Source organism: Electrona antarctica (genome assembly GCF_951216825.1).
Source record: "Electrona antarctica genome assembly, chromosome: 12".
NCBI lineage: Eukaryota > Metazoa > Chordata > Actinopteri > Myctophiformes > Myctophidae > Electrona > Electrona antarctica.
Window position 1 is genome coordinate 51,362,802 of NC_136793.1, and position 15,000 is coordinate 51,377,801.

The following is a 15,000-nucleotide window of genomic DNA, read 5'->3' on the forward strand; positions in this document are numbered from 1 at the left end:
ATTTCCTGGGTCCTGTTAGGGGGGCGGGACCGTTTTATGCGGAGGCTAAGTCTCCCATTGGCTTAGAGGCAGCCTATAGCCCAGCTTGTAGATCGGGCTATTTTCAGCATGCAACCAAGTGTAAAATGACTTATACTGGATCTCTTGTCCACTAGTCCCTTCCTATAACATTTTAGTCTACAGTCTATTGTTTTTAATTTGTCGACGAAATTGTCAACATTATTTAGTCTTAGTTTTAGTCACCATAGCTTAGTTTTCATTTAGTTTCCGTTTAGTCTCCGTTCGGTGAGAAAAGGCATAGTCGACGAGCATTTTTCGTCTTTATAGTGTTAGTCGACAGAAACAGCACCGCTGCCCTTTGCACAGCGCTATAGGGCTCCCGCGTGGATCCGCCAGACCGCATCAGTGACCTTTGCACCCTGCGGTGTGGGTGGCGGTGGCCCCCGGGGGGCCCCCGGGGGGGGCCAGACCATCATGGCCTCTGAGGGGACACCGGGGAGCGGAGGGGTTGGCGGAGGGGGGGAGGGGACATTTGATGGGCAACGCTCCAAGTGTAGCGTGGTGCGCTTTAACCCATTCTGAACGGGAACCGGTTTTTTGGTGTTTTAAAAAAATAGCAGATCTACAAGCTCGTAGCGCGGCACTCGGTTGCCGCGCTACGAGCTTGTAGATTTTTTTTTGTTTTAATTCGTGAAAATGTGCCTGAAATCTTGGAATATATATATTCTTTCGGAGTGAACGTTTTGAACCCAAATCTTTGCTTCTGATGTAACAACATCCCTGGAACTACATATTTTCAGATGGGGGGTCGGCGGCCAATTACATATCATTTTTGGGGTCCTTGACATGAAATATTGATCACCACTGATATAGAAACATGGGTATTTCAGAAAACTGTTGTGATTTAGAAGCCTTTTTTTAATATATGTCAGGTGTAAATGGGTTAACCCATTCTGGGCGGGAACCCCTTTTGGTGTTTTAACTAAGCATTATGTTATACTTTAGCTATTGAAAAATAGCAGATCTACAAGCTCATAGCGCGCCACCGAGTGCCGCGCTACGAGCTTGTAGGTCTGCTATTTTTGAAAAATCGTGAAAATGTGGCGCAAATCTTTGAATATATATTCTTTCAGAGCGAAAGAGGGGGGGTCCCTCAGATATATTAAAGTCTAACTCATGTTGATTAGGTGATGTAATGGTGATGTAAAACAAACGGTGCCAACACAAACATTAAACGCCATTAACAATAAAGAGACAAATATGACGTAATGAGTAACATTATGACGTAAATCGTCCCTGCATTGTCAATGGCGTTTACAAAACAAACATTGAACTAAAGACAAACATTAAGCCGATATTATCTCGTTCGAACGAGATATCATCTCGTGAATGACCTACTGTAAACGTTACAATACGATACAAAACCGTTAAAAAGAGGGGAAAGTTCTTGCCAAAAGATTTGAGAAAAGCTAATATAAGGAAACGAGCGAGAAGACGCGGGCCATGCCGGGTGAAATAACATCGGCGATAATAATGAGAGCGTTGCCACCAGAGTTGGGTGTAACTACACTACTTGTAGTGTAGTTACTGTAATTACACTACTTTTGTCGGTAACGAGTAAGTAACGACACTACTCCTCCAAATTGAGTAATCACATTACAGTTACTGGTTGCTTTAGTTACTAGTTACTTGCGTCCTGCTGCTGCTTTCAGCACCCCCCCGCAGCGGCCCCCGCGCAAGTGGAGTTTGATTGTTTGTTTTATTCCTTCACTTGTTCAACAACCTGGTATTAAAGAGCATAAAGGAAGATCTTGTGTATGTCCTCCTTATTAGGATTATAAAGATTTGTTAAGGGGCAAATTATGTGACTGCATCTCAGGCGATTTTATGGAGTAACGCAAAAGTAAAGTAACGAGTAGTGTAACTAGTTACTTTCTCCAGGGAGTAATCAAGTAATGTAAGGCATTACTTTTTTCAAAAGTAATGTGTAATGTGTAGTGTATTACTTTTTTGAGTAACGGACCCCAACTCTGGTTGCCACTGCTGCTGCTGCTGCAGTGACACCATGGAGGAAACAGCCATTTGGTGGAGAGAGACTGGTGAGAATTATATTAGCTTTCCCAGAAGAAATAAATAAAGGGCTTGCAAGCTGTCAGAGCACAACAACGCACTGTAGCACGCCACAGAGCACTCAACATGCGGCCTCCTGGCTCCCATTAAAGCTGTGTGTGCGCGCGCGTGTGTGTATTTGTACGTGTCCGTGTGTGTGCTTGCGTGTGTGTGAGATTGTCGATTGTGAGCTTGTACTTTATAGTATCCATCCATCCATCTTCAACCGATTATCCGTAGTCGGGTCGCGGGGGCAACAGCTCCACCAGAGTGCTCCAGTACTTCCCTCTCCAGAGCAACATTAGTGACTTCCCTCCTGGGGGGATCCCGAGACGTTCCAAGGCCCAGTGAGTCGATGCGTTTCCTCCAACTGCCCCGGGGTCTCCTCCCAGTGGGACGTGCCTCGAGGACCTCCCTAGGCGAGACGCCCGAGAGGCATCCTAACCAGATTCCCCCAAACCACCTAAGCTGGCCCCTTTCCAGGCGAAGAAGCAGCGACTCTACTCCGAGTCTCTCTCTCTCCTCTCCATGTGACTCACCCTATCTCTAAGGGAGATGCCAGCCTCCCCATCGGAGAAAACTCATTTCGGCCGCTTGTATTCGCGACCTTATTCTTTCGGTCATGACCCACACTTCATGACCCATAGCAGGTGATCACGAAGATTGCTCGGTAGACGGAGAGTCATATGCCTTCTGGCTCAACTCTCTGTTCACTCAACTCATTACTTTATAGTGTTGTGTGTATAATGTTTGTGTGTGTAGTGAATTTGTGCAGGGATGCATGCGCGTGTGCGTGTGTGTGTGTGTGTGTGTGTGTGTGTGTGTGTGTGTGTGTGTGTGTCAACATGCACTCACCCTGACAGGACTCCCAGCACCAGGTTGAGCATGAAGAACGAACCGATGATAATCAGCGGTATGAAGTAGAGCCAGTTCCACGTGTTCCCCGAGGCATCGTTGGCCTAAGCACACGCACACGCACACACACGCGCGCACAAATGGGGACAGACAGGGTCATTCACTTGTGGCTTATCTGGTCTAATCTACAGTAAACAAGGGCTCAATGGATTTCAATATTGAATAGAAACACAAGTTCAAAGTGAAAGTATATACGTGATATAAACGCACGGGTAGATGAACATGTGTAGGTGCTGTAGGCGGACACATAATCCCGTTTGTATAGGGTTGAGGAAAGAGGGCTTAACCCATTTGGTGTTACACTTTAGCTACTGTTCTGCTATTTTTTTGCAAATCTTTGAATATGTATTCCTTCAGAGAGAACGTTTTTAACTCAAATCTTTGTTTCTGGGGGGGGGGTCCCTGGAACAACATATTTTCAGATGGGGGGGGGGGGGGGGCAGAGGCATATTACATATAATCTTTGGGGTCCTGGACATGAAATATTGAGCACCACTGATACAGAAACATGAGGTATTTCAGAAAACTGTCAGGATTTAGAAGACATGTTTTTAAATTTCGACGTCAGGCCTAAATGGGTTAAACCTCCTACACCTCTTCAACGTTTCTCGGGCCAGAGCCAATCTAGAGAGAATACGTTCCTTTGTTACTAGTATTTAAACAACAACATTATATAAAATTGAGAAAATAGCCGATCTACGAGCTCACAACGCGGCCGATTGTGTGACACTCTTGATATGATAAATAAAGTAAGGCATTCATTTATGAAAAATCACACCCGTGTGAACTGAGTGGTGCAAGGTCTTATATAGTCTGATCAGCTATGTCAGTGACGTCACACACTAAAGGTGGCCTTACACTAGCCGATAATCGGGCATTTTTGACGCTCGGGGGGTGCCCGACCGCTCAAAGCGCGATCGGGATCGGCCCGATCAACATCAAGAATGTTTGATATTTGCTCTGCTCCGCTCCGATTATCCTGTAGTGTATGGTGCTATCAGATTTCAGATTGAAAAAAATCGGCTAGTGTAAGGCCACCTTAACCATAGCAACCATGCTCGTTTTTTTGGTACGAACACGTGTACACGGGTACAAAGCCAGTTGTTGGAGTGGTTTGCACCACTCAAAAACCAAAAAAAAAATGTGGTAAAGGAAAGGAAGCCTGCAGTAGCTTTACAGCTGTAATGGACAACATTCACACGTCTGTCTGTCTGTGTGTGTGTGACTGTGTGTGTGTGTGACTGTGTGTGTGTGTGTGTGTGTGTGTGTGTGTGTGTGTGTGTGTGTGTGTGTGTGTGTGTGTGTGTGTGTGTGTGTGTGTGTGTCTCTCTTCCCGCCTCCTTCCAAATCAATGGCTCCCATTGGAAATACCAGCCAATAAAGACAATATTGCATGGCCTTAAGTGATGGTGACGCGCGCGCGTGTGCGCGCGTGCCTGCCTGCGTGCGTGCGCATGTATGTGTGTGTGTGTGTGTGTGTGTGTGTGTGTGTGTGTGTGTGTGTGTGTGTGTGTGTGTGTGTGTGTGTGTGTTTGTGTTGTAGATGGGCAGGTCACTAGAGGATTCTGGGATGACAAACATCAGCTGAAGTGTTGGTTTGCAGTTTCCCCTTTATTTCTCTCCACTGGATACATCATTGTCGCTGTCGAGTGGAAAGCTTGTATGTCCAAAAAAACCAAACAGTTACTTTTAACGGACACCACTTTTCAACTTATCTTCATATCATTTCAGACAAAACGGTTTTGTCTGTCCCGCTGCTGAAGGTCTAATCCAGGGGTTCTCAACCCGTGGGTCGCGACCCCTCGGGGGGGTCGCCAAATTATTTTAGGGGGTCCCCAAATTATTTAAAAAAAAAAAAAAAAAAAAAAGATTTTTTTTTTTTATTTTTTTTTTCACGATTTTTCAAAAATAGCAGACCTACAAGCTCGTAGCGCGCCACTCGGTGGCGCGCTATGAGCTTGTAGATCTGCTATTTTTAAATAGCTATTATAACAATGCTTAAAACACCAAAAGGGGTTCCCGCCCAAAATGGTTTAAGGTTATTGTAGCAGTCAATTTATATTGGGGGTCGGGAGGGGGCGGGGCGGGGGTCCCGAGACGTTGCCAAAGCATTTTCGGGGGTCCCCGGCCAAAAACGTTGAGAACCCCTGGTCTAATCGACCGAAACGTCGACCTAATAAAGAGCAACATTTTGGCAAGTGTCTTTTTAAACCCATTTTGGGCATTATTTTATACTTTAGCTATTGAAAAATAGCAGATCTACAAGCTCATAGCGCGCCACCGAGCTTGTAGCTCTGCTATTTTTGAAAAATCGTGAAAATGTGGCACAAATCTTTGAATATATATATTCTTTCAGAGTGAATGTTTTTAACTCAAATCTTTGCTTCTGGGGGGGGGGGGGGGGGGGGGGGGGGGGTCCGTGGAACAACATATTTTCCGATGGGGGTCGGTGGCCAAATACATATATTTTTGGGGGAGTCCTTGACATGAAACTGTTTGAGAACCACTGACATAGAAACATTTATCAGTAAAACTGATAAATGTTTTTTATAGAGGCCGATTCTACATTTTGTAGAATCGGCCTCAGGTCGGTCTTAATGGGTTAAAGTATAGTAAAGGCGGTGACAGCTCGTTTTACACGAGGACTGTGTCACGTTTGGGTCGCCATTATCCAACATGTTGCTCAATATCTTTGTATACTTGCAGAATAAAACAGTCATTTAGAATATGCTATATACTGCACATTATAGTGACTTGCATTTTCTTCCTTTTTTAAAAATATTGAGCAGTGGACAATATTTCCCCCCCTATAACCCATTTAGACCCGAGGATGATTCTACAAAATGTCTTCTAAATCATGAGTTTTCTGAAAAAAAACCCCCTATGCACCCCATCAGTGGTGCTCAAACATTTTCATGTCAAGGAGCCCCAAAAATATATGCAATTGGCTTGCCGACCCCCATCCGAAAACAATGTTGTTTCAGGGACCTTCCAGAAGCAAAGATTTGAGTTAAAAACATTCGCTTTGAAAGAATACACATTCAAAGGTTTCACGATTTTTCAAAAACAGCAGATCTACAAGCTCATATAAGCGTGGCGCTCGGTGCTCGGCGCTATAGAGCTATTTTTCAACGGCTATAAAGTATACGGCATGATGCTTAAAACACCAAAAAGGGGTTCCCGCCCAAAATGGGATAAACTAATAGCATTTGGGAATAAAATGCTCTGTTCGTTCCATCGCAAACATCGAACGTCATCGAGCCAGGCCGTGGCAGCATACAGTGGAGTACAACCACAGCAGAAGTACGGAAGCAGGTCACAGTTAATTAGATCCAGCCTTGCCCCAGCTACGCTCCCCACTCAGCCAGCACACAGGATATTAGCGCAGAGCTAAGACAGACACGACTGACGCCGAGCTAGCATGAGCTCAGTTCACCTAGCCCATTTTGACCCGAGATCAGATTCTAAAAAGATTCTTCTACATCCTGACAGTTTTCTGAAAAAAGCTATGTTTCTATGTCAGTCGTTCTTCGATTTTTCAAAAATAGCAGACCTACAAGCTCGTAGCGCGCCACCGAGATTGTAGATCGGCTATTTTTCAATAGCTAAAGCATAACATAATGCTAACACCAAAAGGGGTTCCCGCCCAAAATGGGCTAGAGAGAGGACCAAGCTACGTACAGTTGGAGGCCATCGATATTGTCCTTTTCTTTTTGCTGAGGTTTGCGTGATCTGCGCAAAAGGACAGTTAACCCATTTTGGGCGGAAACCCCTTTTGGTGTTTTAAACATTGTTATAATTTAGCTATTGAAAAATAGCAGATCTACAAGCTCATAGCGCGCCACCGAGTGGCGCGCTACGAGCTTGTAGGTCTGCTATTTTTGAAAAATCGTGAAAATATTTATTTCAGAAAACTGGAGGATTTAGAAGGATTTTTTGAAATTTTGAGGTCAGGCCTAAATGGGTCAAATGATAAGGGACAATATCGGTGGCACCCAACTGTATATAACTGTATAAGGGGCGCAGTGTTTGTTTTTGGCATGCAGATATAGATTTTTAGTTTCAGTCATAGTCTCTTGAATAGTTTTCATTTTGTTTATAGTCACATCTTTAGTCACCTGGAATGTCTTAGTGTTATAAGCCTAGTTTCAGTCGACTAAGTGTCATATACGTTTTTAGTCGACTAAATCTACAGTTGGGGGGGGGGGGGGGGGGTTGGGTGACATTGATCAATTCTTGATTAAAAAAAAGCTTCTAATATATTATTTATGCCCCGTTATGCCATCTATCTCTCACTATTAACCCATGCTGGGCGGGAACCCCTTTTTGGTGTTTTAAGCATTATGTTCATGTACTTTAGCTATTGAAAAATAGCTAAAGTACAGGTTGTAGGTCTGCTATTTTTGGACAAATCGTGAAAATGTGGCTCAAATCTTTGAATAAATATTATTTGAGAGCGAACGTTTTTTAACTCAAATCTTTGCTTCTGCATGGAGGGGGTCCCTGGAACGACATATTTTCAGATTGGGGGGGGGGTCGGCGGCCAACTACATATATTTTTGGGGGTCCTTGACATGAAAATGATTGAGAACGACTGATATAGAAACATGAGGTTTTTCAGAAAACCGTCAGGATTTAGAAGGAATTTTAAGAATTTCTTCTCAGGTCTACATGGGTTGTTAAGGCAACCGGCCAGGTTCCACAAGGTGCCCTATTTTTTGTCCTTCTTCCCTTGAGCACCTGCCCCTCTAAATGTCTGTGCACGGCGCGGCGCGGGACGGCACGGCACGGCACGGCACATAATGACCAAGCCATTCCCCTGGAACTGTGGTTCTGGGATCTTGTTTTGTCATCATCACGCTCAAAAGTGCACGAGCTAAATGCACTAAATGGAATTGATAGCTGCAGCAGTGAGAGGTGCAGGGCACTGGAACATGTACAACATGACACACGCACGCACGGACGCACGCACGCACGCACGCACGCACGCACGCACGCACGCACGCACGCACGCACGCACGCACGCACGCACGCACGCACGCACCTCTCCGTATATCGGCTCTGCCATCGACCCGGGCAACGAAATGCATCCCTGTTGAATAAACCCATTGAGACCTGGAACGCATCCATGTCACGTTAGCGTTTAACCACATTAACCATTAACCCATTTTGGGGCGGGAACCCCTTTTGGTGTTTTAAACATTGTTATAATTTAGCTATTGAAAAATAGCAGATCTACAAGCTCATAGCGCGCCACCGAGTGGCGCGCTATGAACTTGTAGGTCTGCTATTTTTTTTAAATCGTTAAAATGTGCCTCAAATCTTTCCGAAAATTGTCATGATTTAGAAAACTTTTTTTTTTTAAATTTCGACGTCAGGCCTGAATGGGTTAAGAGTGCAGAAAATGGGGATCTGTATAGCCGCGAGCCGGCTGACTGACCGACCGACCGGCTGACCGACCGAGGGGTGAGAGGAGGAAAGGGTGTGGACGGGTATTGACCCAAAGTTCCAGCGTTGCAGGATAACAGGATTATACAGGCTCTCATGGCCGGGAGGGCTGCTATATAAGAGGCAGAAGAAGAAGAAGAAGGCGGCGGCGAAGAAGAAGAAGAAGAAGAAGGGGCCTGGGTTGGGTTGCCGTTTGGCAAATGATCCCTCCCTCCCCCACTCTGGAGCTTCTAATGCCCCAGACCCATTCCTCTTCATTATGTCGTTGAGGCCAGCTAGCGTTACGCAGCCCTCTAATGGTTATGGACAGACGAGAGCAGGGTGTAACTGCAGGCTTGTCAGGTCCAATCCCAGCTGGGTTTAAGTATCATTTAGGCCTGACGTCGAAAAAAAAAAAAAAAAAAAAACGTTTGCTCTGAAAGAATATATATATATTCAAAGATTTGTGCCGCATTTTTGCGATTTTTCAAAAATAGCAGATCGACAAGCTCGTAGCGCGCCACCGAGTGGCACGCTACGAGCTTGTCGATCTGCTATTTTTCAATAGCTAAAGTACAACATAATGCTTAGTTAAAACACCAAACGGGGTTCCCACGCCCAGAATGGGTTAAGTCTATTACAGTGCCGTCGCTATACCTACCCCTGGAACAACATATTTTCAGATGGGGGTCGTCGGCCAATTACATATAATCTTGGGGATCCTTGACATGAAAATGTTTGAGAACGACTGACACAGAAACATGGGGTTTTTCAGAAAACTGTCAGGATTTAGAAGGCATTTGTAGAATCGTCCTCAGGTCTAAATGAAACGTCTACGGGGAAGAAAAAAACAATATGGGAAATTCTCTTCTACCGCGACGCTCTATTCTATTGGAACCGCATTTCCCACAGCGCCCCCTGCTGGTGGTGGCTGGTGTTGTGGTGTGCTTACTGCCGAGTCACGGGCGACATCCGTCCGGACACAGCGGAGCATCAACCAGGAAGCAGTGCATCTGTGACTCACTGCATGCAGCTTACTGGCAGTGAGAGCTTCACACACACACACACACACACACACACACACACACACACACACACACACACACACACACACACACACACACACACACACACACACACACACACACACACACACACACACACACACACACACACACACACACACACACACACACACACACACACACACACACACACACACACACACACACACACACACACACACACACACACACACACACACGCATCCATTGACTTCCACTGGGTTGGATGATGTGAGCAATGAGCATAATTTCGTTGCTGTCGGGAGGAAACCTCGTAAATCCATTTTTGAGGTTTTTTTTTGCATAAATCGGTGCTATTGAACACCCTTTACATCTGTGTGTTGTTTCGGAAATATTGAACCAATATGAAAGTAGTAAAAAGTGCTTTGGACAAAACCTCTTAACTCCATTGGACCCTCAAAATGTCTGCTAAAAGCAACTAACTCCACCGCCTCTCCCCCTCTCATGGAAGTAATTGACAATATATAAAGTTACAACGCCAACTTTGATGAGGCTGTATTGCTTTGTTTTAAAAATATAAGGTTTTCTTAATTTCATTCTTGGGTATATTTTCTGTCATATCTGCCGTGTGCAACTTCTGTTGACAAAGACTAAAAGGCAAACATACATGTATTTATTTATGTATTATATTCCAATGCCAAAAACACCATTATCGCCGAATTATGCCTTGCAGCCCAAGGAATTGTAAGCTTGCAGATCTGCTATTTTTAGGGGAGGCTAGGATTAAAAAATCCTATATATCACACAAAGATTTGGTGGCCCCCCTAGTTCTGGGGGTCTCCTCGGGGCCTCCCTGATGAAGATATATGCGCTTAACCCATTCTGAGCGGAAACCTCACCTTTTAAATCGTAAAAATGCGGCACAAATCTTTGAATATATATTCTTTCAGAGCGAACCTTTTTTTTATTTCGACGTCAGGCCTGGGTTAATTGGAAGAAAGAAAGAAAGAAAGAAAGAAAGAAAGAAAGAAAGAAAGAAAGAAAGAAAGAAAGAAAGAAAGAAAGAAAGACTGTACTGTACTGTACTGTACTGTACTGTACTGTACTGTACTGTACTGTACTGTACTGTACTGTACTGTACTGTACTGTACTGTACTGCACTCTATGAACAAAGACAAAACCATGGCATTGTCACATTCTGCTCTCAATGGCAGATGGCCAGACAAAGGCTTGGCCTCGCACAGCTCCACCATCCATCTCTGCTCCCCGTGGGGCTATTTTTAAACATTTAAACCAGCCATTAATCAATAGTCCAATCAGGCCAGCAGAGGGTGGGTGCAGAAGGAGCTGTGTGTGTGTGTGTGTGTGTGTGTGTGTGTGTGTGTGTGTGTGTGTGTGTGTGTGTGTGACAGAGCAGCACCACTCGGCAGGGCCGGATTAACACCTCTGAGGGCCCCTGGGCACTGAAGCTCGAAGGGCCCCCCTTCACGCGCGTGCAACATTTTTGCTGTTTTGGAGCCGTTTTGGGGCAGTTTTATGCCGTTATATTGGCCTATTTCCGGTCGACTACCCCCCACAGAGTGACAGCCAATCTAGCGCATTGTTGCTGCTTTACACACAATTGCACTTTTCAGCTGCCCTTCTCACCAACAATAAAACCACCATTTATTTCATTCGGATTAGCAGGGACATTTTCTGTGTACAGGAGCCCAGGGGCACGTGCCCAAAGTGCCCATATGGTAGATCTGGCCCTGCCACTCGGGGGGGGGGGGTCCAAAGACTATGACTAAAACTAAAATAGAAATTTGCTGCCAAAACACTGCCCCCGACAGCACTTATAGTGAGCAGTCCACCCAGTTTGAATCCAGTCCAGTCGGTGTGACCTGTACGTGTCACATCTGTATCCTTATCTTGGATAAGGAGCGTGGCCAGACTGTTGCCTCTCGCAATTTTCTAATGCTTCTGTCATACAGTCTGGAGCAACGGAAGCTCTGATCATGACTCAGTAAAACATAAAGCGAAAGTGGATCCTCGATCCTCCCCACTTCCGTTTCGTCCTTACAGGCGCGCAAATGATTCCAAATATAAATTAAAAAAAATATCTAAGCATAGAATTATGGCTTGCTGCTTAGCAGAGATGGAAATTAAAAAATAAAAAGTTATTTTAAATATACATTTTTAGTGAACGGAAATGGCATGCTTCCTTACTCGGATTTGGGGAGGTGTAGTTCCAGACTCTCTAATATACTGTAGCATTCGGAGATTGTGGAATATAGTTGTCTGGCTATACGCGAGACTATCCTTATCTCTAACCTGCGATGCGAGAGCCAACACCGACTCGGGACTCCTGAATCGCTTTACCCTCCTCCTACACGCACACGCTCCTATATCTAACATCAGGGGTCTTGAGCTCTATACAGCCTTGTGAGCTAAGCTGTCACGCATACACCACAGGACTTCTGCGTCGTAGGTGGTGCCTTTCCTGGCTTTGTCCGTGGGTTGGCTCCCATAATAGTGTTCAGGTTTGCTTGCCTCTAGTTCTGGGTGCCTGCCGCTGCACCCTGCCAGCCTGATCCTTCTCTCTCTGACTGCGACTCGCGGTACGGTTGGTAGATCTCGAACCTATACTGTATCTTTCATTCTGTTGTATATCTCATAAACCACCAGATTTTACAAATGTCTTCTAAATCCTGACAGTTTTCTGAAAAACCCATGTTTCTGTGTCAGTCGTTCTCAAACATTTTCATGTCAAGGACCCACAAAAATATATGTAATTGGCCGCCGACCCCCATCTGAAAATATGTTGTTCCAGGGACCCCCCCTCCAGAAACATTTGAGAAAGAATATATATTCAAATGCAAGATTTGCACCACATTTTTGCGATTTTTCAAAAATAGCAGACCTACATACAAGCTCTTAGCGCGGCAATCGGTGCCGCACTATGAGCTTGTAGATCTGCTGTTTTTCAATAGCTAAAGTATAACATAATGCTTAAAAACACCAAAAGGGGTTCCCGTCAAACATTGATATCTATTCAATGAACTACTTCCCCGATGAAGACGGAAGACCTTGCATCCTTCTCAGGAACCACAGAGTCTAGGGTTGGGGCGATAATATTAGGACTTCAAATCAATTATTTCAAACTTTTACCTCGCTTACTATTAATGAACATTAGGAAAACAAAATAGTGAAACTAGAGCAGATCTACAGACCTCACGTGTCTCGATGCCACCCACTGTACAAGGTAAGCATATAACACATGGGTTAAGTGCAGGGGTGGACTGGCCCCAGGACGGTACCGGTCATATCACCGGTGGGCCGCGACCGCAGGGGGGACGCTCAAGTTATGAGTAAAGTAAACCCTCTTCTATCTTGACTCCTTTTGCCAGCATCATTCTTGTGAGAGCAACAAAGGGGGTTGTGTAGTTGTCTGTTGGTTTGTATATCATTTATGTTGTTCTGTAAAAGTGGTGGTATTAGGGCTTGTGTGTCTGTGTGTGCCTCGACGGAGCGGGGCGGTAGAGTTTCTGCTATATCTGCGCGCTGGTGTGGTGGTGTGCCGGTCTGGGCCAAATTCGCACGAAATTGACCGGGCCGTATGTTTGTCCCAGTCCAGCCCTGGTAAAATTAAATGGTTATCGATTAAGTTGATTATGAAAAATCTATTCAGAGTTTTTTTGTGTGTGTGTTGATTTGTTGATATACAAGAACAAGAAAATTAAATACTGCCTCGCGATTCCATTCGATTAACCTACATGAGCAAGATGAAGTTGGTTATTGGTTCTAAATATCGGTTTCGATATACGCTTGGTTAACTCCCCATGCTGAACTCTGTAGCAGTGACTTCCTGAAGCAGATAGTCTCATAGAACAGTCTCGGTCGTGGGGAAACCAGTATGTCCAAAACTGTTAATTTTCAGGATTCCAAAGAACATGCGGACATGCAGCAAAGGTCGTCATGAACGGGACTCGAACACGCGGCGCGCTGTCAGGCTTAGAGCCTAGACATGTGGCATGCTCCTGGACCGCTAGGCCCATCTGCTACTACTTTTGATACTTTTGTGTGACGCTGTAACAGTGGCGTGCACAGACATTTAGAGGGGCAGGTGCTCAAGTTAAAAAAGGGCACCTGTGCAGCGCGTGGAACCGGCCGGTTGCCTTAACCCATTTTGGGCGGGAACCCCTTTTGGTGTTAGCATTATGTTATGCTTTAGCTATTGAAAAATAGCAGATCTACAAGCTCATAGCGCGCCACCGAGTGGCGCGCTACGAGCTTGTAGGTCTGCTATTTTTGAAAAATCAAAAAATAAATAAGGGCAAAAGGGCAGGGGGTGCTCTAGCACCCCCTAGTGTCTATCTGTGCACGCCACTGCGCTGTAACATAGTTAGCATGACCAAAACGAGTATAGGGCATTCATTTACGGAAAAAAAGAGACACCACAAAAAAGTTAAGAGCGTGGAGATAAAAGGAAGCGTTGCCAAGGTCTCTGCCCAACAGCAACGATAATGAAGCTCTGCTCTAGAAGTGGCTACACAGAGTCCTCCTCGACAGTAATGCGTGTGTCCGTGCTTTGTGCAGCGCGTCAGGCTGGGTGAGGCTTCCCCCCCACCCCTCCCCCCCAGACCTTTGGCTAACACAATAGAGGGAGAACACAGGCAATAGGAAAGATATTAGAGCTCCATTCTAACCCCTAAATCTGTTAGCCATGAGAACGGCCATCAATTTAGCAGCAGCAGCAGCAGCAGCAGCAGCAGCACTCCCACAGGCATGGGGCCTGGGAGTGACTCCATCTGCCTGGTACACACTGTGCAACTGTTGGTTAGAACAGGGGTTCTCAACCCGTGGGTCGCGACCCCTCGGGGGGTCGCCAAATTATTTTAGGGGGCCCCCAAATTATTTTCAAAAAAAGAAAACAAAAATTATTTTCACGATTTTTCAAAAATAGCAGACCTACAAGCTCATAGCGTGCCACTCGGTGGCGCGCTATGAGCTTGTAGATCTGCTATTTTTCAATAGCTAAATTATAACAATGCTTAAAACACCAAAAGAGGTTCCCGCCCAAAATGGTTTAAGGTTATTGTAGCAGTCAATTTATATTGGGGGTCGGGAGGGGGCGGGGCGGGGGTCCCGAGACATTGCCAAAGCATTTCCGGGGGTCCCCGGCCAAAAACGTTGAGAACCCCTGGGTTAGAAAGCATGGCAAATTGAAGGACTGTACACGTGGTTTGTGAAAATCTCACTGCTCTTTCTTGCCTAACCCGTTTAGACCTGAGGACGATTCTTCTACAGATGCCTTCTAAATCATGACAGTTTTCTGAAAAATGTTTCCTGTGTCAGTGGTTCTCAATGTTTCCTGTGTCAGTGGTTCTCAATGTTTCCTATGTCAGTGGTTCTCAATGTTTGTCAGTGGTTCTCAATGTTTCCTATGTCAGTGGTTCTCAATGTTTCCTGTGTCAGTGGTTCTCAATGTTTCCTGTGTCAGTGGTTCTCAATGTTTCCTATGTCAGTGGTTCTCAATGTTTCC

General features: G+C 45.3%; 1 protein-coding gene across 1 annotated transcript in view; it reads right to left on the reverse strand.

Moving 5' to 3' along the window:
• Positions 1-15,000, reverse strand: part of LOC306934453 (voltage-dependent N-type calcium channel subunit alpha-1B-like) — a gene marked incomplete at its 3' end in the record, with an annotated part of 212,124 nt that overhangs the window by 126,425 nt on the left and 70,699 nt on the right. The window contains 1 exon segment of the mRNA XM_079517021.1: positions 2,965-3,068. Coding sequence (XP_079373147.1) covers positions 2,965-3,068 — 104 coding nt within the window.